Source organism: Rhincodon typus, chromosome 5 (assembly GCF_021869965.1).
Source record: "Rhincodon typus isolate 14 chromosome 5, sRhiTyp1.1, whole genome shotgun sequence".
Classification (NCBI taxonomy): Eukaryota; Metazoa; Chordata; class Chondrichthyes; order Orectolobiformes; family Rhincodontidae; genus Rhincodon; species Rhincodon typus.
In genome coordinates, this window is record NC_063336.1 from 71,630,144 (window position 1) to 71,655,053 (window position 24,910).

Below are 24,910 nucleotides of genomic sequence, written 5' to 3' on the forward strand. Positions count from 1 at the left end.
GTTCATCCTGGGCCTCCTCCAGTGCCACAACGATGCCACCCGAAGGTTGCAGGAACAGCACCTCATATTTCGCTTGGGAACCCTGCAGCCCAATGGTATCAATGTGGACTTCACAAGCTTCAAAATCTCCCCTCCCCTGACCACATCGCAAAACCAGCCCAGCTCGTCTCCGCCTCCCTAACCTGTCCGTCCTTCCTTCTACCTATCCACTCCTCCCACCTCAAGCCCCACCCCCACCTCCTTGACCTGTCCGTCCTCCCTGGACTGACCTATCCCCACCCTAACTCCCCACCTACACTCACCTTTACTGGCTCCATCCCCACCTCTTTGACCTGTCTGTCTCCTCTCCACCTGTTTGCTCCTTTATCCATCTTCCACCCGCCTCCCCCTCTCCCTGTATTTATTTCAGAATCCCCTTCCCCTCCCCCATTTCTGAAGAAGAGTCCAGACCCGAAACGTCAGCTTTCCTGCTCTTCTGATGCTGCTTGGCCTGCTGTGTTCATCCAGCTCTCCACCTTGTTATCCCATATCCATCTGCCACTTTTAAAATCCAAATCCCAAAATAGAATATATTATACATCATTGAAAGTGCAACTTCATTTATGTGCAACAAATTGGCAACTAGTTGTAGAAATTTAAATGAAAGATTGGTCAGATCATTAAAATTGATTACTGTTTCTTAAAGTATGTTTTCCGTGAAAGATAGATGTCGATATTTTCCGGGTTATTCTTAAGCAGTTCAATCTTATGAATCCAGCACACTGTCACAGATGAAAATGAGTAGATATCCAGTTACTAGACTAAGCAGGAGCTTTCACATGGAAGATTCTGAATTTAGATTGGAAGTGGGTTGGACTCATTTGCTCAAACCTTGTACAGTCAGAGAATTTAGTATAAATGATGCAAAGATCATATTTTAAAAAACTCCATGAGAGGCAGTGAAATTTGCATAAGATTCATATCTTAGATTGACTAAAATTGAAGTAGATTAAAAACAAATGGAAGCCAAAATCCATGAATTTTATAGTGTACACTTTTATAGACAACATGTTGCAAATGTACCTGATACAACATTGTCTATTTTTTTTCTAAGAATCCTTCCATACACTAAGTACTGTTGTTATATTTATTTTATATATTTTGTTATTGCTAGAGGTTTTTTCATATACTTTTAAATTTATTTGTTCATGGGCTGTGGATGTTGCTAGCTGGAACAGCATTTATTGCACATCCCTACTTGTATTTAAAGGTGATGACAAGCTGCTTCATTGAGTCACTGCAGTCCATATGGTGTCGGGGCACTCACTGCTGTTAGGAAGAGAGTTCCAGGATGTTGAAGCAGTGACGTTGGAACTATATTATTGTTAATTCAATGTCAGGATGGTATGTGACATGGAAGGATACATGTAGGTGGTTGTGTACTATGCATCCACTGCCATTATCTTTCTACGTTGTAGAGGTTGCAGATTTGAAAGGTGCCATTAAAAAAAAATGTGAATTAGTACTGTGCATCTTGTTGATAGCACACATTGCTGCCAGTGTGCATGAAGAGGTGAGTGTTTAAAATGGTGGATGAAAGAGGCCAATCAAGTAGGTTGCTTTGGCCTGGATGGTGTTGGGGGTTTTTTTTGAGCTGCATTCAACCGCGCAAGTGGAACATATTCCATCCATCACCTGACTTGTGCTTTATAGATGGTGAGAAGACTTTGGGGAGTCAGGAGGTGAGTTATTCATCACAGAATTCCTGGCCTCTGACCTGCTGTTGTAATGTTTATATGGCTAGCTCGGTTAAAGTTCTGTCAATCTTGACCAGTAGAATGTTGATTGTAGAGAGTCAATTATGATAATGCCATTGAATACCAAAGGCTGGTGGTTAGATTCTCTTGTTGTAGATGGTCAGCCTGCATATTGCCCAGGTCTTATTGCAATTGGACTTGGACTGCTTCAGCAACTGAGCAGTCGTGAATGGTGCTGAACATTGTCCAGTCATTAGCGGATGCTCCCAGTTCTGACAGAGGAAAGGTCATTGATAAAAAATATGAAGATGGTTGAGCTTGAGGACTTCACCCGGAGGAATTCTTGCTGCAATGTCCTGGGACTGAGATGATTCATCTCCAAAAAGCATAACCATCTTCATTCATGTGGGTATGACTTTAACCAGAGGAACAGTTCCCTTTATTATTGACATCTTGACTTAAAATTTGATATCATATAAAAATACCACTTTAGTGTTAGGACAGTCATTCTCAATTCACATCTTAGATTCAGCGGTTTTGTCTATGTTGAGCAGCCCTGATAAAATCCAAACTGAGTATCAATGATCAGGTTATTTTGGAACGGCAGTCAAACAATAGAGTGGTTTTTGGTTGAGTTTGATTTGTCGTGCTTTTGTGGACAGGACTTGCTGGACAATTTTCCACCTTGCTGGTTACATGCAAGTGTTGTAGCTGTACTGGAACACTTTGGCTAGGGTGTAATAATTCTGGAACACATGTCTTCAGTACTATTGCTGGCAAATTGTCATGCCATAACCTTTGCAGTATCCAATGCTTCAGTACTTCTTGATATTCTGGGGAGTGAATCAAATTGGCTGAAGATTGGCATCTGTGATACCAGGAACCTCAGGAGGAAGTTAAGATAGATCATACCCTTTGCAATTCTGCTGAAGATGTTTGCAAATGCTTCAGCCTTATTTTTTGCACTGATGTACTGTGCTCTCCCATCATTGTAGATAAGGCTATCTCTCGAGCCGCCTCTTCTCGTTTGTCACTGTTCATGACATGGCTTGGCATGTGTAGGACTTTGTGGCTTTATCAGGTTGACAGCTCTTTTTTTAGATATGTCTGTTGCTACACCTGACATGCCTTCCTGCACTCTTCACTGAGGCAGAGTTTATCCCCTGGCTTGATGGTAATAGTAGAACAGCGAATATGTCATGCCATGAGTTTGCAGATTGTATTTAAATATAGTTCTGCTGTTGTTGATGGCTCACATCACCTCATGTGTGCCCAATTTTGAGTTGCTAGATTTGTTCAACATTTTTAAAAATTCAGTCATAGATTTGTGCGTCACAAGCTGGTCCAGCATTTAATACCCATCCTTAGTTGCCCTTGAAAAGGTGGTGGTGAGCTGCCTTCTTGAACCACTGCAGTCCATTTGGTACTGGAGGATTCACAACGCTATTAGAGTGTTCAAGGATTTTGACCCGTCGACACTGAAGGAAGGTGATATATTTCCAAGTCAGAATGGTGAGTGGCTTGGAGGGGAATTTGCAGGTGGTGGTGTTCCCAAATATCTGCTGCGCTTGTCCTTCTGGATGCTAGTGGTTGTAGGGTTTGCACGTCTGTCTAAGGAGCCTTGGTGAATTTCAGTGGTGCATCTTGTAGGTGGTACGCACTGCTGCTATTGAGCATTGCTGATGTAGGGGGTGAATGTGTTTGTGGATGCGATGCCAGTCAAGTAAAGCACTTTGCCCTGGATGGTGTCAAGCTTCTTGAGAGTTGTTGGAGCTGCACTCATCTAGACAGATGGAGGATATTCCATCATACTCCTGACTTTTGTCTTGTAGATGGTAGACAGGCTTTGGGGAACCAGGAGGTGAGTTACTCATTGCAGTATTCCTAACTCTGACCTGTTTTTGTAGCCACTGTATTTATATGGCTCTTCCAGTTTAGTTTCTGATCATTGTCAGCCCCTAGAATGTTGACAGTTAGAAATTCAGTGATGATGATACTATTGAATGTCAAAGGGTAATTGTTAGACTCTTATTGAAGATGGTCATTTCCTGGCACTTGTGTGGTCTGTGAATGTTACTTGCCATTTGTCAGTCCAAACATGGAAATTGTCCAGGTCTAGCAGTATTTGTGCATGAACTGCTTCAGTGTATGAGGAGTCATGAATGACCCTGAACATTGTGAATCATCAGCAAACACTTCCACTTCTGATTTCAATGATGTAGGGAAGGTCCTTGATAAAAGCAGCTGAAGATGTTTGGACCTAAGACATAACCATGAGGAACTTCTGCAGAGATGTCTTGGAGCTGAGGTGACTAACCTCCAACAACCACAGCTATTTTCCTTGGTGCCAGGTATGACTGTAACCATCTATCCCATTTAACACTGGGGTAGAACAACACGTATGATTTTTTTTTTATTCCTTTGTGGGACGTGGGTGTCGCTGGCTGGCCAGCAATTCTTGCCCATCCCTAGTTGCCCTTGAGAAGGTGGTGGTGACCTGCCTTCTGAAACTACTGCAGTCCTCCTGCTGTGGGTTGACCCACAATGATATTAGGGAGAGAATTCCAGAATTGTGACCCAGCAACAGTGAAGGAATGGTGATATATTTCCACGTCAGGATGGTGAGTGGCTTGGATGGGAACTTGGAGGTGGTGGTGGTGTTGTGGGTTTGAGGATCTTTGGTGCATTTCTGCAGTGCATCTTGTAGATAGTACACACTGCTGCTACTGAGTGTCGATGGTGGAGGGAGTGGATGCTGTGGATGTGGTGCCAATCAAGCAGGCTGTTTTATCCTGGATTGTGTCAAGCTTCTTGAGTGTTGTTGGGGCTGCATTCATCCAGGCAAGTGGGGAGTATTCCATCACACTCCTAACTTGTGCCTTATAGATGGTGGACAGGCTTTGAGGAGTCAGGAGGTGTTACTCGCTGCAATATTCCTAGCTTCTGGCCTGCTCTTGTAGCCACTGTGTTTATGTGGTGAATCCAGTTGAGTTTCTGGTCAATGATAACTTCCAGGATGTTGATAGTGGGGGATTCACTGATGGTAACACCATTGAATGTCAAGGGGCGATGTTTAGATTGTTTGTTATTGGTGATGGTCATAACCTGGCATTTGTGTGGTGCGAATGTCACTTGCCACTTGTCAGCCCAAGCCTGGATATTGTCCAGATCTTGTTGCATTTGAACATGGACTGCTTTCGTATCTGAGGAGTCACGAACGGTGCTGAACATTGTGCAATCGTTAGTGAACATCCCCACTTCTGACCTTATGATGGAGGGAAGGTCATTGATGAAACAGCTGAAGATGTTTTGGCCTAGGCCACTACCCTGAGGGACTCCTGCAGAGATGTCCTGGAGCTGAGATGATTGGCCTCCAACAACCGCAACCATCTTCCTATTTGTCAGGTATGACTGCAACCACTGGAGAGTTTGCCCCCAATACCCATTGATTCCAGTTTTGCTAGTGCTCCTTGATGCCACACTCGGTCAAATGCAGCCTTGACATCAAGGGCTGTCACTCTCACCTCACCTCTGGAATTCGGCTCTTTTGTCCATGCTTGAACCAAGGCTGTAATGAGGTCAAGAGCTGAGTGGCCCTGACAGAACTCAAATTGGGCATCACTGAGCAGCTTATTGCTGAGCAGGTGCTGCTTGATAGCATTGTAGATGACACCTTCCATCACTTTACTGATAATTGAGAGTAGACTGATGGGGCGGTAATTGGCTGTGTTGGATTTGTCCTGCTTTTTGTGTACAGGACATACTTGGGCAATTTTCCACATTGCCGGGCAGATACCAGTGTTGTAACTGTACTGGAACAGCTTGGCTAGGGGAGCAGCAAGTTCTGGAGCACAAGTCTTCAGCACTGTTGCCGGAATGTTGTCAGGACCTGTAGCCTTTGCAGTATCCGGTGTCTCCAACAGTTTCTTGATATCACGTGGAGTGAACTGAATTGGCTGAAGACTGGTATCTCTGATGCTGGGGACCACTGGATGAGGCTGAGATGGATCATTCACTCGGCACTTCTGGCTGAAGATTGCTGCGAATGCTACAGCCTTCTATTTTGCACTGATGTACTGGGCTCTTCCATCATTGAGAGTGGGGATATTTGTGGAGCCTCCTCCTCCAGTGAGTTGTTTAATTGTCCACCACCATTCACGACTGGATGTACCAGGAGTGCATAGCTTAGATCTGATCTGTTGGTTGTGGTATCGCTTAGCTCTGTCTATCACTTGCTGCTTTAGCTGTTTGGTGTGCAAGTAGTCCTGTTTGGTGGCGTCACCAGATTGATACCTCATCTTCAGGTATGCCTGGTGCTCCTGGTTGATCCCCTGGCTTGATGATAATGGTTGAGTGGGGGATATGCCGGGCGATAAGGTTACAGATTATGCTTGAATACAGTTCTGCTGCTGTTGATGGCCCACAGTGCCTTATGGATGCCTAGTCTTGAGTTGCTAGATCTGTGCGAAGTCTGTCCCATTTAAGCACGGTGATAGTGCACACAACACGATGGAGGTTGTTCTCAATGTGAAGGCGGGACTTCGCCTCTACAAGGACTGTGCGATGGTCACTCTTACCGATACTGTCATAGACAGATGCAACTGCAGCTGGCAAGTTAGTGAGGATGCTGTAAAATATGTTTTTCCCACTTGGTGGTTCCCTCAGCACCTGGCACGGACCCAGTCTAGCACCAACCGGCTCGATCAGTAGTACTGCTGCCAAGCCACTCTTGGTGATGGACTTTGAAATCCCTGCCCAGAGTATATTTTGTGCCCTCAGTGCTTCCTCGAAGTGTTGTTCAACATTGAGGAGTACTGATTCATCAGCTGAGGGAGGATGGTATGTGGTAATCATCAGGAGATTTCTTTGCCCATGTTTAACCTGAAGCCATGAAGTCTCATGGAGTCTGGATTCAATACTGAGGACACCTAGGGCAGCACGCTCCCAACTGTATACCACTGTGCCACCACCTCTGCTGGGTCTGTTCTGCCGGTGGGACAGGACACATCCAGGGACGGTGATGGTGAAGTCTGGGACATTGTAAGATATGATTCTGTGAGTATGACTATGTCAGGTTGTTGCTTAAGTAGCCTGTGAGACAGCTGTCCCAATTTTGGTACTGACCCCCAGATGTTGGTGAGGAGGACTTTGCAGGGTCAACAGGGCTGTTTCTGCCATTGTCTTTTTCCAGTGCCTAGTTCGATGCTAGGTGATCCGTCCAGTTTCATTTCTTTCAGACTTTGTAGCGATTGGTACAACTGAGTGGCTTGCTAGGCCATTTCAAAGGGCAATTGAGAGTCAACCACATTGCTGTGGGTCTGGAGTCACATGTAGGCCAGACCAGGTGACAGTGGCAGATTTACTTCTCTAAAGGACATTAGTGAACCAGATGAGTTTTTCCCGACGTGGTGATCAGTAGCTTCTTAGTTCCAGACTTTTTTTTGAAATTATTGAATTCAAATTCCACTGTATGCCATGGTGGGATTCGAACCCAGATCCCAGAGCATTAGCTAGATTTCTGGATTAATAGTCTCGTGATAATACCAGTAGGCCATCACCTACCCTCCATATGATTCACTGTGAAGGTTGGACTTAGTCTGCACAAGCTATCCACAATTGTTACTCCTGCCCTCATCACTTGCTGCAGCTTTATTCTTTAGCATTCAGTCTGCCAGTCCATAGACATGCTGATGAACTATGACTCACAGACTAGTTAGCTACAACCTGACATAGTTGTACTCACAGAGTCATATCTTACAATGTCCCAGACACCACCATCACCGTCCCTGGATGTGTCCTGTCCCACCGGCATTCTTGGTAATGGCCGTTGATGTTTCCCCACCTAGATTACATTCTATCCCTTGCCACACTTAGTGCTTCCTCCAATTGGTCTTCACCATTGGGAAGATCTGATTCATTAGTCAAGTGGGGTGGTACTTGAAAATTGGCAAGAAGTTTCCTTACGTATGTTTCACCTTATACTGTCAGGCTTCACGGGCTCTGGAATTAATGTTGAGAACAACACTGTCCCACTGTAACTCTGATGGTTCTATCATGCTGATGGGAGAGGACATAGCAAGGAAGATGGTGTCTGGAACATTGTGAAATATAATTTCATGAGTATGATTATGTTAGTTTTTGTTTTTCAAATCTATGGGACAACTCTCCCAATTTTGACATGTCTCCAAATGCTAGTAGGGAGAACTTTGCAGGGTCATTCGAATTGGAATTACCATTGCCGCCATTGATGCCGGGTAAAGTGTTGCTTCATTCCTATAAAACTTTGGGTACAATTGAGTGGCTGTTAGGTCATTTCATAGTGCAGTGAAGAGTCAATCACATTGCTGTGGGTCTGGAGTCATGTGTGGGCTAGACCAGGAAAGAATGGCAGATTTCCTACTTTAAAGGGCATTAGTAAACCAGATGTGTGTCTAAGACAATTGACAGTGGTTTCATGGTAACTATTACTGATCAGTTTTTAAATCCTAATTTATTAATTGAACTTCACTAGCTGTCAGAGTGGGATTTGAATCCATGTCACAAGCATTAACTTGGGCCTCTGGATTAGTCATTTAGTGACATTACCGCCATTTCCCCCTAAGTTTTAAAAAAAAGTTATATTTTGTCAAAATATGATTAGTTTTGATTTACTATTCCCAAATAAACTAGAGATATATAATTTTAATTTGATTTTGTACAGAATTTCTATTTCTACAGTTGCTTTCAATCAAAAAAATTGACTTTCTGCAGCCTTGTTTATTGTTATAAATTCTATTACAACAGTCAATCTGCCTCAGATGAAATCATAAAAACTCTTTTAAGTAGCTAGCTTATTGTATTTCAGCAAGGTTTGTGTCCTTGGGCTGTGAATGATTAGAGCTGCAGTGTAGGTGGGCTGAAAAGAAATAAAGCTACAGTCTCAAAATCAATTGTATTTCCATTTTATTCATTTCTCACTTTTTTGTAACTTCATTCATGAAAGTTCTTTTTGGATATAAAGTTCCACAGGTACTGAAAAGTATCCAGTTGTTATATGTGTGATCCCATATAATGACTGCCAGCTTATTCAACATTGGCTGGATCCAAGGTTCAAAGGCTAATTTATAGCTTTTCAACTACTGCCTCAGCTGAGAGCCTTGCAGAGAGCAGACACATCTGAATTGAAACTTCATCAGTTCAAATCCTTCCATGGCTAATTTTTACTTTAGACAGAGATTGGATGGGTAGTGTGGTTCTGCTATTTGCATTGACCTTAGCAACACCACAGCACTGTTTTGACAGACACAGTTCATTTACATTTGATTAGTAAATTAAGAGAGCTGAAATTTACCTATTGGGTAGGCACAAAAGATTGAACAACACTCTTGCGGAACCAAGCAAGATGTTCAAAGTTCAAAGGAGTGGGGAAGCATTATCAAGGGTGTATCTCTGCTTCTTCTAGCTTTTAGAGTGGCCTTCAGTGAACACTTTATAGATCACAGAATTGATTGTCTATCACCGGTAGGCAGAATTCATGTAGCATATCCTTTGATTTATCAGGATCTTATCTACATTATAACACTACTCTTCATTTTCTAAGGGATGTGATAAAAGAGATATGATGTATGTGTCAATATCATTGGGATTTAGATTTTTAAAACAGAGGCAGATGGATTTTGGCTAGAACTGTGAAGGTTTTTTTTAAAGATCAGAAAGTCATTTGGAACAGTGATCTAAATACCTAATTTCCATATAAACATGTAATTTCAGTTAAGTGCCTGGCTGGACACCTGGGTGTTAACAGATAAAATGTTTAAACTGCTGTGTTTATGATAGAAAATCAGTCCGAGCACTTGTTGTTGTGGTGTTGAAGCAGAAGGTTCAAGGTTTCAGTTTAGGTGAGACAGTCACTCTGGCAGAAAGGGTTTTAGTCTGTGAATCATCAAAGTTGTGACTGTGTGTAGAACAGTTCCAGCTTTCCAAAAAGTGGTTTAGACCATCAGAAGTGAAAAGGATTCATTCCAGGAGATTTGGAAAGGAATCATAAAACTGTCTCAGCAGTCTAAGGAAAAGATCTGGGAAGATTCAAATATGTTAGAGATTAATGAGTTGAGATAAAATTGATGTTTCTCTGGGATCCAGTAGCTGTAAAAGGATAGTGCTGGATAACAAGTAGGAATTTTGTTTTTCCTGAATGGTTTCTAATCTGCTTTTTTTTTTCATAGAATCCCTACAGTGTGGAAGCATCTCTGATGGCCCATCACATCCACACCAGCCCTCCAAAGAGGATCCCACCCAGATTCACCCCCCTGTAACCCTGCATCTCCTATGGCTAGTGTACCGAGCCTGCATATCCCTGGGCAGGATGGACAATTTAGAATGGCAAATTCACCTCACCTGTGCATCTTTGGGCTGTGGGAGCAAACCCATGCAGACACGGGGAGAATGTGCAAACTCCACACAGTCACCCGAGGCCGGGTTTGCTGTCCCTGGCACTGTGAGGCAGCAGTGCTGACCACTGAGCCACCATGCCATTTTATATAGCTTTGCTTGTTTTTGTTCTTTGTGTAAAAGCTTATCTTCTCTTAATATTTAACATCTGCAGTCTTGTGTGAATATATTTTCTGATACGGTAACCAACTATAAAAATTAACTCATGATCTATCAAACGGGGTTTCAATCTGGGATTTGACATTTCATTAGCATCAGCTCAGGTGATAACAAGAGATTTCCACGTAAAGTAGATAGGCAACTTACAACATAGAAACAAAATATTGTGGATGCTAGACATCCGAAATAAAAACATTAAGGAGGACTAGATGTTAAGTCTCACTGGTTTGAAATCCTTAGCTGTTCTGACCAGAAATCCATACCGCATCATCATGCTGGGTGGTGCTTATGGCATTCCTCTGTTTTAACCATTTCAGACCCATACAAAACAGGCACCAGTTCAAAGAGGAGCACAGGATATCTGGTGTTTTTGGCCTTGGTTTTCCTGGCCAGTATTTATCACTTATTCAGCAAAATAAAAATCTGATCATTGTTGTTTGTTTGTGGGAGCTTCTTGTGTTCAAATTGACTTAAGAATTGGGCAGCACGGTGGCTCAGTGGTTAGCACTGGTGCCTCACAGCGCTAGGGACCTGTGTTGGATTCCACTGTCGGCAACTGTCTGTGTGGAGTTTGCACCTTCTCCTTGTGTCTGCATGTGTTTCTGCTGGGTGCTCCAGTTTCCCCCCACAGTCCAAAGATGTGTAGGTTAGGTGGATTGGCCATGTTAAATTGCCCATAGTGTCCAGTGAGTGTGTAAATTAGGTGGATTAACCATAGGAAATGCAAGATTACAGGGAAAGGGTAGCGGGATGGGTCTGGGTGGGATGGTCTTTGGAGGGTCGGTGTGGTCTTATGGAGCGAATGGCCTATTTCCACACTATAGGGATTCTATGATGATTCCATGAATTTCATACCTTTGATAATGAAAACCTTTGAAAATTACTGACCATAAGTGCCTTGGGAAATCTTGTGGTCATTAAACATGCCTTGTGAGTACAGGTCTTCTTTATTTCAGTTTTTTGGGCTGCCAACCAAAAAAAAGTTTCAGTTCAGATCCACGATTTTAACAGCCCAGCTCTCCTTTTCCCTCCTAGCAGAAGCTGTGAAATCAGCCCCAAGACTCAGTACAACGTTAGGTGGTACATCTACTCACTAAACCATCACGTCGCAACTTAAGTAAACATATTTTACAAAAATGAAATTGGGAATAAATAATGCAGTGATTTGCTGCTACGTTTCCTGTCAACATGCTTTGCAATTTTAATCAAATGGGAGCCCGGGAACTATTGCACAATGTAACCTTTAAAGAACAGTCTGTATCCGCATCACTCAACATTACCAGATAACCTGTCACAGTGAAATCAAATGTTCATACAAATATGCAGGCACTAGGGACAAGTGGAAGAATATGCTGGTTTATTTGCTTCTACTTCGGGTATAAATAAATGATGCGGTACAAAAGTATATCGAAGAGAAACTCGTGCTGACATTGTAGCACTCTGGTAATAATACAGTTGTACTATTTTAAGGGACCCCATACTAAATACTAAGGACAAAAGGTACAAACAATGTAAAAAAAACAGAAAGAGGCTCCTCGAATTTGATTCCGAGTTATCCTTCCTTGTGATTGTCAATAAAGATTTCTAAAATCAATACTGAAGAGCTAGGTAGCTTCTGTGAGCCACACGGAGTCCTGGTTACGACCACAAACTATCCATCATTCATTTTTGTTATCCTACGGATTGTTACGCTTGATTGCTTTACCACCTGAGTGCTTTACGACAAATGATCATCCGAAAGAATACAAATCATTCAAGACAACAGCATACAGACATTGCATGAACACAACAGCTGTCTTTTTTCTGATATAGTAAGGCCACAACCAAGCTTTCTATTGCATTGCATTGCCTTCTTTGTTAGTTTGGTCGATAGGATTATTTAAAATTAAATTAAATTGATGATTGGAGATTTGCTGAAGATGAAGAAATAGTGGCTATAATTTCATGTACAAGAAACTAAAATTAACAATTTGTATTCTTTCCAATGTAAATTTGATACCTTTTTAACCTTTGCTGAAAACTGAAGTGTCTAGTTTCGCCAAGTTGTCCTTATTCAAACCGAGCTAAATTCAATGTGGTGTTAACGAACGGAACATTTTCAGTGCATTATTACAGGCAGTTTGGTGATCTATACTGACAGTTACTTTCAGTTGTTTTATGAAAGATTGTGATTCACTTTAAAACTCACGTAACATGGTATGCTGCAGGGTTGCATTTGACAAACCCAGTACTTGTTGAAGTTGTAATCCAAAATTCTGTAAGGTCTCATGCCCCTCCGATCACTCTAGCCAGCGGGACCTTCGGTATCAGGGCTGTCAGTTTTAAAAGTCTAGCAAAAGGTAGGAGATAGTTTCAGCAAAAAAAAGGCACAGTGCTTAAAACATGAAGCAGCCCCTGCCCCTAAATATGGGCCTGGCAAAGCTAAAAGAGGAAGTTTAGACTGAAGTTCCAGTGGGACACAGCCTGGGTTTAACTTGAGTTGCACTGTTTTATACCTAATCTTTCACTACTTCTATTGTAGGACAGACAAGCTGAGTCACACAGAATCGCTATTTGCCTTAATGGTGTATTTAAAAATCACTGACAAGGCAAGAGAGATAATACTTTGCTTTTTGACCCTCGATAAGTGTATTCTCCAACATTTTCTATATTTCAAAACAAATTAATTCTCCTCAAAGGATTAGACACTTCAAAGTATGAAAATATACAGACTTGGAAATATGTTGCTTGCCATTCTAGAGGACCCGAGTCCAGGTCGAATATGCATTCCAACCAGTAACACATCCCACCCAAAATAGTGTGCATCTCCTCAACCTGTAAAACTTGGGTGTTTATTTTCTTCCAAAGGACTTTGAAATGAGCTCCACAATGCATTGTCAAACTGTTCATTGCAGGGTAGACTGCAATTTATTTACATTTTTAAACAAAATACTGGTTATAACTTCACAAGGAACAATCACATACAATGTATGAGAACTGGAGTGGATGAGAACTGGAGCGCATGTGATCATGGTTCCTTTGTTGACTGTACAGTGTATAGGACACGATTGTGGTTATTGCTGTTGAACAGCCCATTTGAAAATCTACTCCTAAGCATTTTTGAGACCTATGGAAGTTTTATATGTGTATGAAAACTTGGAAAATGCACAAATATTGGACTTCTGAACATTATGAGAGGCAACTTTTGTTTATAGAACATAGAACATAGAACATAGAACATTACAGCACAGTACAGGCCCTTCGGCCCTCGATGTTGCGCCGACCTGTGAAACCAATCTGAAGCCCATCTAACCTAAACTATTCCATTATCATCCATATGTTTATCCAAAGACCATTTAAATGCCCTTTAAGTGGGCGAGTCTACTATTTTTGCAGGCAGGGCATTCCATGCCCTTACTACTCTCTGAGTAAAGAACCTACCTCTGACATCTGTCCTATATCTATCACCCCTCAATTTAAAGCTATGTCCCCTCGTGCTAGCCATCACCATCCGAGGAAAAAGGCTCCCACTGTCCACCCTATCTAACCCTCTGATCATCTTGTATGTCTCTATCAAGTCACCTCTTAACCTTCTTCTCTCTAACGAAAACAGCCTCAAGACCCTCAGCCTTTCCTCATAAGACCTTCCCTCCATACCAGGCAACATCCTGGTAATGTATATGGAAATGTGTATTTATTTAAAAATTGTTTATGCAGATCAACTTACTAGTAGTGCAGTATATTTCCTGTTTCTCTGCCCCTGGCACAAGTAAAGTTTACAATGGTATAAATGGTGTAATCAAAGCCTGTGATTTCAAGCCATTAGCCTTAAGAAGCAGAAAATTTACAGTCATGTAAGAATTGGACCAGCCAAAGAATGAAAGTCTGTAAGTGAATTTTGGGGGAAGTGTGAGGGGGTGGTGGATGCATGACGGTGCAAAAGATACAGTGGATGAAAAAGGTTTATGAGCAGCACCTTGGTGGGAATATTAGAGTTGGGCAATGCAGGGCCACGAGAAAAGGCAAAAGGATATTGGAGATGCAGAATTATAAGAGGACCATCAACTCACATACAGCTGGACAGATGAGGAGACAGTTGATATAACAGTGGTTTCATTGACTTCCTCAATTCCCACAGCTGAAAAGTCAGAATAAGTTTTGCAGTGTTAATAGTTTTCATATTCACAAGTCCCTTAACTTTTTGTCAATGAAATTCTGATAATTTACACCATAAAGCTGTAATGTGCAGAAATTATAAGAAAAGTTGCAACTGTAATAATATATATGATCGTTATATTCATACTGATTTCATCTAAATGGGAATGATTGACATGTTATTCCATTCAATTCACTTTGCATGCCTGACTGAGACTGCTGCAATGTTTTAACTACTAGACACCAATGTTGTAGATTGACCATAGATGAATTCTGAAGAAAATCTCAGCACCTGTGAAAAGAGAAACATTTAGAGTTCAATATGACTCTTTTTCTTCAGAACTTTGACATAATTACATTCCACAGGCCAGAAATTCGATTTTGATCACTGCTGAGTTGCTTCATTTAGAAATTTGACGTTTTCAGCGTTGCAGCACATAAGGAAATATTCATTGCCCCACATCGCAAGGGGACCAGAAATTCTTCAGTATTGTGCATTAATGCATAGTGTATCAATTACTGCTCCTTAATTTTAGTTGATCTTTTCTTATATTGATATGTAAGCTGCTGTTGAGATGTTTTGGGGCAGAAGGAAGAACCATCAGTCACTTGAAAATCCCGGTCACTTTTCTCATAAATATTTCTTGGTGAAGTCAATATAGCTGGCATACACGGTCAGGTCTGTAGGCAGGTTGTTCCTGGTCAATGTAGATAATGTGAGCAGGTTTATTCATAAACAAAACATAAACGTATTTCTCTGGCAATTAGTTCTGCTGGGCTGCACACTCAAAATTGCTCTCCTTAAATCTGCTGGTTGATTAGGTGTAAAAGATTGTGGGACAGTTTGGCATGGAAAGTTTATCTGAAATACTTTTATTGCTGTGCAACAGCCATGATGGTGAATTTACCTCCATTTCTTTCATTCACAGTATGTTGTCTTTGTCAAGTTACAATCTGCAGTCCGTGTCCACTCATCACAGCTGCAGTAAAGATTCAATCTAGTGTATTCCCAGGATATGAAATTGTTGTGAATACAACTAAATGGCACCTTTTGTCAAAACTGTTTTAATGTGAATGGAAAGTGCCTTTTGCACTGTAGCTCTGACTTTAAATTTGTTTCAAATTAAAACGAATCATGTAAAAGGTGTAAAGCACTTATTGGAACATTAGCTGTTAGTAAAATCGCCTGCCTCCTGATAAGCAGTTTGAAGTTGGCTTGGATTTAGGTGATATTGATTCAGGATGTTGGAAACTGTTACAAAATCCCATTTGTAATTTTAGAATTCTGCAACACTTTCCAACATCCTGAATCAATATTATCAACTTTGCACCTGTTTCCTTACCCACTCTGCACCATTGCAGAGGTATTGGGTTAAAACATAATGTTTGTAAATGAACTATTCTCATTTAAGATCCAAGATTTGAACAAGGGGATAGAATGAAGTGGCCAATGGATGGAACAGTTTTATACATGACTACCACAGGTCTGATTTGTAAACTGGATTACCGCTCTTTGGGAGATGCAGTTCAATCTTAATCTTTACATAAATTAATGCATTGTTCGGAATGTTGTGGAGTTGGATTTTAACAGGATTTTGTTTTACATTGCAAAATTCAAATTTAGATTTGATTTCTGAAGGAATAAAAAAATACTATTGATGTCTTTGAAACCTGATCAACTAAAACTACTATTGAAATGCCAAACTTTTGATCTCTTTATTTGATTCTGTTCTCACCCTTTCAAAAACAAACTAGCTCTGTCTCTTAGCCTAATTATCTTAATCCACTGAGAATGGGAGTGTTTCTATGAGAAATAAATAGTAAGCAAACAATGGCTTATCTTGTTCTCCTCTGTTATCCTGTCATATACAGGTACAAATACTAAGCATGAACAGTTGTGAGAATACTGAAAATTATCATGGAATCATTTTCACATTTTTCTGTTTAATTTAAACAAAATTATGCTTAAAAATAACTGAATTTAATTATTTACATTGAACAGCTTTGCTGAATTGCTTATGGGTAATTTATATGTTTACCTTGGTCCATAAAATAATTACTTTTATGAACTTAAAAGCATTACAAACTGCTTTGGTTTAACCAAAAATGGCAAACTTTAATTTCACAAAACCATTATGGTGTGTGAATGAATACTCATCTGCTGTGTTTTAGTCTGAACTTTGCGTTTGCAATGAAAATAACAAGCAGCAGACATAGATTTATCAGTAGCCTCCTGAATTTGCATTGTATTGTCATTCTGTAGGGATGACTGGCCACGCAGAAGTAGTGAGAGTTGTGTACCATCCAGACAAAATCTGCTTTGAAAAACTGCTCAAGGTCTTCTGGGAGAGCCATGACCCAACACAAGGTACTGTAATGAATAGACCAGCTCCTCATTATATTCCTAATTGCTGCTGTGGTAATTAGTGTTTCAGTAACATGTTTAAATGAACCTTGAAACCACATGTGGCCCAAACAACGTGAAAAAAATGGACAGGCAGGGTCTTTTTTAAAACATTGAACCAATTGAACCAGAAAAAATACTGTGACTGCTCAACTGTGAGGGTTAAGATTGCTTTGGAGAGATTCTATCTCCTCAGTTCAAGGGGAATAATTGGCACTGTTTGCGTACAGCTCTGCAGTACTGTTTATTTCACCGAACCAACTTCAGTAGAATGATGTGTTACGTAAAAAGTTGGCTTTTTTTTGTTAATGAGAGTCCGTACCTGCTTTTGACAGCATCTACAGGCCATAAATCAAGTCCGAATAACCTTCACATTTACTAATAGTCCCTTATATCATAAAGTTCTTGTGACCCCAGTGGGTTGATACTGTAGAGTAAATGACGGGTATGTAACTGTTAGTAAAGAGCGGGGTTGCAGTATTTTATCAGCTGAATTTTAGATTTCTTTTACAGTTGTCATACTTGTATTAGAGTAAAAAATGATACTGAAAAACTGAAGTATTAAAAGGTACACTAATGGAAATGTATCAAATTATAGACCACTTTGTTCTTAGCGTTCTTTTAAAACATCTCTCCCTATCACGTACATGATAAACATGAGCAGTCACTTATGGCCCTGACAGGCAGAAAGATCATAGATCATAGTATCCCTACAGTGTGGAAACAGGCCCTTCAGCCCAACAAGTCCACACTGACCCTCAGTGCATCCCACCCAGACCCATCCCCCTATAACCCACCTAATATACACATCCCTGAAGACTACGGGCAATTTAGAATGGCCAATCCGCCTAGCCTGCACATCTTTGGACTAATTTACACTATTCAGGAGATCCAAGGATTAATTACTGGTGTGTCCTTTTGTGTTGTTGGTTAATTTGTGGACTTTTTTGAGCTTATTTTCTGATCACGACAACCATATTCTGATTTCTAATGACAGTTGTTAGCCGGTGTTGCAATTTTTTTGGCTGCTTATGGCTGCAGTCTTGGGGAGTGTGTAGAGCTGCTGAAGGTCCAGGGTGGTAACAACCAAGAAGACAGGACACAGCAGCAGGGAGGAGACGAGGGAGCAGGAGAGCACGGTATACAAGGCACATTGACCATCCTTAGAGAACACATCTTCAAATTGACCTCCACTGAATACCAACATGTGAAGTGCCTTACTTCACAAAGGAATCTGTCACCGAATTACATCACTGGAAGTAGCCACCGACCTAGCCTAGAATCAAGCAATGAGCAACACTGCTTTCAACTGTTACTTCACTATGACCTTCATTTCCTATGTAACAGGCTCTGTTCGAGCAGCATCCTGATTTTTTTTCAGGTGGCACCAGTGACAACATCAACAATAACAAAGGAGTGTTATCAAACAGAATTTGGCAGTGAACTTTGTGAAGCATTAGGGCAGATGACCAGAGTCATGTCCAAAGGATAACAGTGACAACATCAACAATTGTATTTACGTAGCACCTTATGTAGCATCCAAAGGTGTTCCAGAGGAGTGTTATCAAACAGAAATTTGACACTGAGCCATGTGAAGCATTTAGGCAGATGACTAGAACCTTGCCCAAAGAATAGGTTTTAAAGAGACCTTACTGATGGAGATATTCCATGGGAAATTTTCAGAATCAACTTAGGGCAGAAAAGTACTGTGACCATGCTGGATCAGAATAAGATCCAGAAGCAGTAGAGAAACATACTTCAACCCAGGGGGGTGAATCTCTGGCCAGGACCGGACTGAAGCTGTGAAATCATTCCTGCCTCACAGTTTTTAACAAAAGTACATCGAACCTCCATACCAACTCCACTCCACCTATCTCAATCTTAGCCCACAGACCTCCTTTAACTTTAACTCTTGAATCCACTCTATTTTCCCTTACCTGTTAACTACCAGGATGTATATATCCTAAGAATTGTTACAGAACAAAACCACTGGAATCTGGGTATTTTGTGTAACCAGTAGACCAGTGACAAGCTTAACAGGAAGACAACAAATATAGAAAATAAATGTTGTGAACAATTAATTGTTGTCAGAGTTGGCCTTTCTCTTTTGTCTGACTTTAAAACCTAAATCAGGAATTTTACGTTTAATTTAATGAAGCGCATATCGGAGTTTGAAAGCAACTGCTCCTAGTCCGTGAGGGTTTCCCACTAAGTTGTAAAGTGTAATATAGCTCCAGACACAGTATCACATTCTTCAGGAATTGACTCAGATATTACAGGTTGACTTCGGCATATCATCCATTCTTGAGTTTCATATCAAGACGTTTCCATGGTAGCTTGTTTAAGAGAAAATTTAACTGTTTTGAAATGTGATGGGCTGCAAATAGAGGCTGGTTTCACTTTTGTTACAGTTTCCAAATCTGTGCTGATGGGGAAAAACGCACTGAGAGTCAGTTGCCCCTTTAGATATTCTCTGGATTGTAATTGGTCCAGTTGTATTGGCTTAAACTATTTATGATTCAAGAAGGCAGCTCACTACCACCTTCTTAAGAGCAACTTGGGATGACAATAAATGCTGGCCCAGCCTGTGACACGTATACCCCATGAACAAATAGGAAAGAATTAGGACAACAATGGGAGTTCTGGAAGTTAAAATTAGCAATCCAGAGTCCAGAAAATCCTGCATTTTTAATGTTAGGATGTTTTTGTCCTGCAAGCATACTTTTCCATTTATATATTCATGAGTTGAATTTTTGACCTGTCAAATTGAAAGGCTTGTGCTGAATATAGCATTTTTCTCAAGCTTTTGGCATTCTGTCAGCTTTGAGAATTCATTGGTTATTTACAGACAAGGAAACATGTCAAATGAGGTTCCTTTAAATGTGATACAAAGATTTACTTCTGCAACAACCATGTGAATCTCTCCACTTTGCACGCCTGCTATCATTCTACCCCATACTCTTCTGAATAACTTACTTTCATTTGTAAAACATTTGTTGTTGTCTGCAGGAACTGAGTTGAGTCAGTCCAAGTAATTCAATTTTGCAGAGCAAAGAGACTTCCACTTCATTAATCTGAGTTGGACTTGGTATCAGAAGCTAAAGAAGACACTATTCAGTCTCAGCACAAATCAATCCTTCTCCCATGTGGGCCTTATTACCACAGGAGGTAGTTGAGGCATATAGCTTACATAAAGTTCAGAGGAAGCTGAATAAATTCATGAGGGAAAAAATAATTGAAGGATATACTGGCAAAGTAAGGTGAAGAGGAGTGTGAAGACGCTCATGTGGAGCAGAAATGCTGGAATGAACCTACTGGACTGAATGGCCTGTTTGTGCTGTAAATTTGAGTATATACATAATTTATATGTAAAGTCTTTATTCTTTGGAAGGTCAGTTTCTGCACTTTGTCAAACCCAATTGAGGCTGCTTCCATTGATGCATTGCATCCCAAATTACCATATACTGCAAGTATATGATATTTTTAAGAATAATTATATTTGGTACATTTTGAGTTAACATCAGAGGATTACCACTATAGTGTGGATTGTGTTATTCTGTGCATGAAAATTGTAGAAAATTAAGGGTAAGTTACTTTTGGGTCCTTTATTAAATTATGCATAAAATTTGCATCTACTGTTCTCAGTCCCTGATAAGTATTGGTCAGAAGGTCTGCTTTATGGTCTGACAATGCAGTGGTGTTATGGCTCAGATTTTCTATCATAAATTCTTCTTAGCCTAGCTTTTGCCACTTCTGTTTCTAAGATTATATCACCACCATTAGCTGTGTGCAGTTGCCTAATTAGTCAGAAAGAAACAGCTTATATACAAGGAAGATTTTTGTTTGCTGTCACCATTTTACCAGTGAGATCAAAACTGGCAATGGAGCTGCTGGTAAATTTTAAATATAACATGTCATTAATCCTTCGTTACTTTCTTTGTCTATAGTCTGTTCGTATATAGTCTATAATCTGTCAAGTGAAGACTGTTTGCTCCGTTCATGTGTTTTATGAACTTAAATGTCAAGAATCTGTAACTGAAACACTTAGACTTAATTTTATTTTTACTGTAAAAATGACATGATACCAGATTGCTTTTAAAAATAAGTGCATTGGAAGCAATATACTGATATACTTTACGTTCTCCTGCTTGTTCCTCTTATTGAGCTGCAGGTTTTTTTGTTGCTACCTTTTACAAGTATTAATTCCACTCTCTTTTAAAAGCTGCCATATTCATCCACCAGGATTTCGGGAAATACATTCCAGATCATAACAGCTCATCGCATTGAAAAAATCTTCAACTCTCCCTTTTTCTTCTTTTGTTTAGTATGTTAAATCTGTTTCCTCTTGTTGCCTTACTCTTCAAATTTTGTTGGACAAGCTGGATGGACTTTTCTTGTTTTTTGTCCTTTGTGCATTCATACAACCCCACATGATTTTGAGCACCTCTGTGAGGTTTCATCTTAACTTCCTCTGCTCTGAGAAGAAAAATCTCAACTTTTCCAGTTTCTTCACATAACTGACATTCCTTATTCCTGTTATTATTCCATGTTAATTCCATGTTCCTTGCTTATCTTAAACAGAGGAGAGACGTTGTTGATGCTGCTCTTGTGTACTGGTCCCTTGCAATTAGCATTCACATGCACCTTTCCAATCAGTTTGCTGCGCAGTATTTTATAGACTAGAGTTTAATTCATGGTTGGCAAAGGCTACACTTTATTACAGTGAAATGCACGGCACATCAAAGCATTGCACGGAATAGTGTAGAATTCTGTCACTTGCATTGACAAACCTCCCGATAATTCAAGTTCTAAGTGTATTAAAAACAAATTTCAGTGAAAAACTTTGAGTGTAAATGAATAATAATTTCAATAGTGTTATTTCTTTAATTTTGCACTTCCAATTATACCACTGTTTACACTTGACAGCTGATAGTATGTGAATTTGCCTGATTATTGCTTTACTCTCATCCTCCTTGATTGAGTGCTAAAATCTTGATTGAGCAGACCGGTAGAAGACCACAGCCTCAGATTGCTTTATCACCCTTGTTGGAAAAGTGAATATTTAGGGAATGAATGGTTATATTCACACAGAAGTAAAATACTATAGATGCTGGTCATGATTACATTACACTGGCCAGATATTTCAAGGAAGCAGTGGCCCACTGGCTGAAGTGTTAGAGGTGAGCCGGCCTCCATTGGCCCAGAAGCCACGATTGTTATTTTGCAGTAATCAGTGAGGGAGGATGCAAAAACTGCCAGACAATCAAATGGCAGCAGCTCCAGCAATGCCACAATGAGTCAATGGGGAGGTGATGGCCTAGTGGTATTATCGCTAGACTGTCAATCCAGAGACCCAGATAATATTCTGGACCTGGGTTCAAATCCCGCCACGGCAGATGGTGGAATTTGAATTCAATAAAATATCTGGAATTAAGAATCTAATGATGACCATGTATCTATTGTTGATTGTTGGAAAAACCCACCTGATTCAATAATGTCCGTCAGGGAAGGAAACTGCCATCCTTACCTGGTCTGGCCTACATGTGACTCCTGACCCACAGCAATGTGGTTGACTCTGAACTGCCCCCTGAGCAATTAGGGATGGGCAGTAAATACTGGCCTAGCCAGTGACGCCCTCAACCCATTTATGAATAAAGGAATGAGATGACAGGTATTCCCCAAGGAGAGGGATAGGAGTAGCCAGAGTACAAGGTAAATGAGGTCATCTTTTCCTGGCCAGTCAAGTAAATGTCTGCAAAAGGAATGAGCCAGGGTGGTTGTGATATTGGTGGGGAGTAGGTAGTAAGTGGGGCCAGTCATTTCCATTGAGGATGTCTCCATTGGCTCATGCCAGGGTTTACTGGGTATAATTGTGGTGAGTTAAGGATCTTAAGTGACAGTTAGTTGATGGCCCCCAGCAACCCACCCAATTTTACACCTGTTGCCTGCCAGCCTGTTCCTGGCAGGTTGTATCATCACCGTGAAATCAATTGGATTCTGTTCACATAACTTAAGTGAAAGTGAATTTACCAAGATTGATATCTGGTAAAACAAGAGGCTTTATCACATTACTCCAGCTTTCTACTGCTGTAAGCTGATGCAATCCATGCAAAGGAAACTCTGTCAGCTTGCGATCCTGTCTAGGAATGTATTCATCTGCTTAATTTTGGCAAAGAGCCAAACACCACGTTAACACTTCATTAACATGAGGACTGAGAATTTGGCAAGAGTGAATATGGGCTAAAATAAATATGCCAAACAAACTTGGGCTAGATCTTGACTCAAAAATGCAACTGATCACATTAGTTGGAGCAGATACCAATGTGTGACTGACACTTGTTGTGCAATTGTACAGTAAAACTGTTTCCTCAACCAATTGACAAGAATTTACAGGGGTCTGAGGGGTGAAGGACCAGGTCCACATATCTGTCGGAGGAAAAGTCAGTGGCCTCCATTAGATGGCGAAGAGGCTTGCCATCAGTCATAAGGCATTGCAGACGGGCTACATTGATGTATGAGGGGACTTCCATTACGATTGGCAGAAAATCCCACCCTCTCAAACTGCTGGCTAGTCAGATTGACCAGCAGCTGTAACAGTCCAGACAGAACCAGAACTCCATAGTGGCTACTGATACGACAGGATGAAGGTCCATGAAGCAAGCCCAGGAGAGACTTGCAGGAAGCAGGCCCAGGATAGAGACCCAGGAGGGAGACTGAGGCAGGAGGCCCGGGGAAGAGGCAGGATGGATTCAGGTATGTTGTGGTCGAGGGTGTGGAATTCTTTGAGTAAGCAGTGGTTGTCCAACTTAGGGAGAGGGATATTGGATGTGAGTAGGTGGCTTTTGGAGACCAGGTGGATAGAAGAGAAGGGGGTACTTTCTTATCGGTGCAGGGGGTCACCTCCCTCAATGCGCAAAGAGGGCCTTCCAAAGATACTGATTCCCTTTCTGACTTGTCAATTTAAAAGCTTCAAACAACAGGCTGCTTACTCCCACCAACCTGCCCACCCCAACTGTGTCATGGTATAGCAGAATAATAAATATTAATTATTTACACATGTTGGGTGTGGTACTAAATTTGGTGTCTGCCTGCACCCCAAATCTTATTGGGGTGAGCTCAGAGATAGGTTATAAAGTGGTGGGCTACCCACCCAATCTACAACATGATTCCCACCGAAACACACACATGGTGGGGACATGTATTCTCCAGCTTTAAAGCTAATAGCTTTAAAAGAGTACCAACATATTTGGCATTCCTCAAGACAAGCTAAACCTTGAATACTCTTGGGGGATGATGCAAATAATTCAAATTTGACACTTTTGGAATTACTGCCTTGAAGTTAGTTCTCTGTGTAACCTCTTAAAAGATAATGTAATGATTCAAAATATACTTTCAGGCCCCAAATTCTCCTCTTCATGAACAGTAAGGTAGGTGAATTATGCTTTTAGTTCAAAATTAATAACTTGCAAAAGAAAAAATAAATCAACGTAGGATTTTCAATGTATGATTACTGAGAATGCAGTTTTGTCACTGTTCATTAGTTCTGGTAGAAGAATGATTGTTTGACCACTGTACCCCACCCCCAACCAAGATCTTGTTGAAAGAGGAATTTCCTTTACGTTGTCACAGATTTCTCTAAGCATCCTAAATTTGCATTCTGTGGTGGTGAGCACTAAGAACCGTGTTTCCCATTTATTTTTTTATAATTAGCAGTACAGATTTAATCAAGTACACTCAACAACAGGCACGCCTAGCTCTTTGCTGATGCTTTCCATCTACTGAGCATTTCTCGTGAACTGGAAAAGATTTGTGTAAGACTTATTATATGAACTGTCTATCGAGGTCTGTAAATGTATCAACCTTCTCCTTTTTGATGTGCAGGTATGCGGCAAGGAAATGATGTTGGCACACAGTACCGCTCGGTCATTTACCCATACACACAGGAGCAGATGGCTGCAGCTCTGAAATCCAAAGAGGCCTATCAGGAGGTACTGTGCATAAATGTTTAGAGGGAGATTATTTTCTTTAACTGTTTCGCAGCCAGATG

The 24,910-nt window shown here is 40.8% G+C and overlaps 1 protein-coding gene across 1 annotated transcript in view; it reads left to right on the top strand.

Annotated features, from left to right (window-relative positions):
- The window catches only part of msra (methionine sulfoxide reductase A), a 282,237-nt gene that overhangs the window by 256,412 nt on the left and 915 nt on the right, over positions 1-24,910 (top strand). The window contains exons 4-5 of the mRNA XM_048597063.1: positions 16,723-16,827; positions 24,745-24,851. Coding sequence (XP_048453020.1) covers positions 16,723-16,827; positions 24,745-24,851 — 212 coding nt within the window. The remainder of the gene's footprint in view (positions 1-16,722; positions 16,828-24,744; positions 24,852-24,910) is intronic.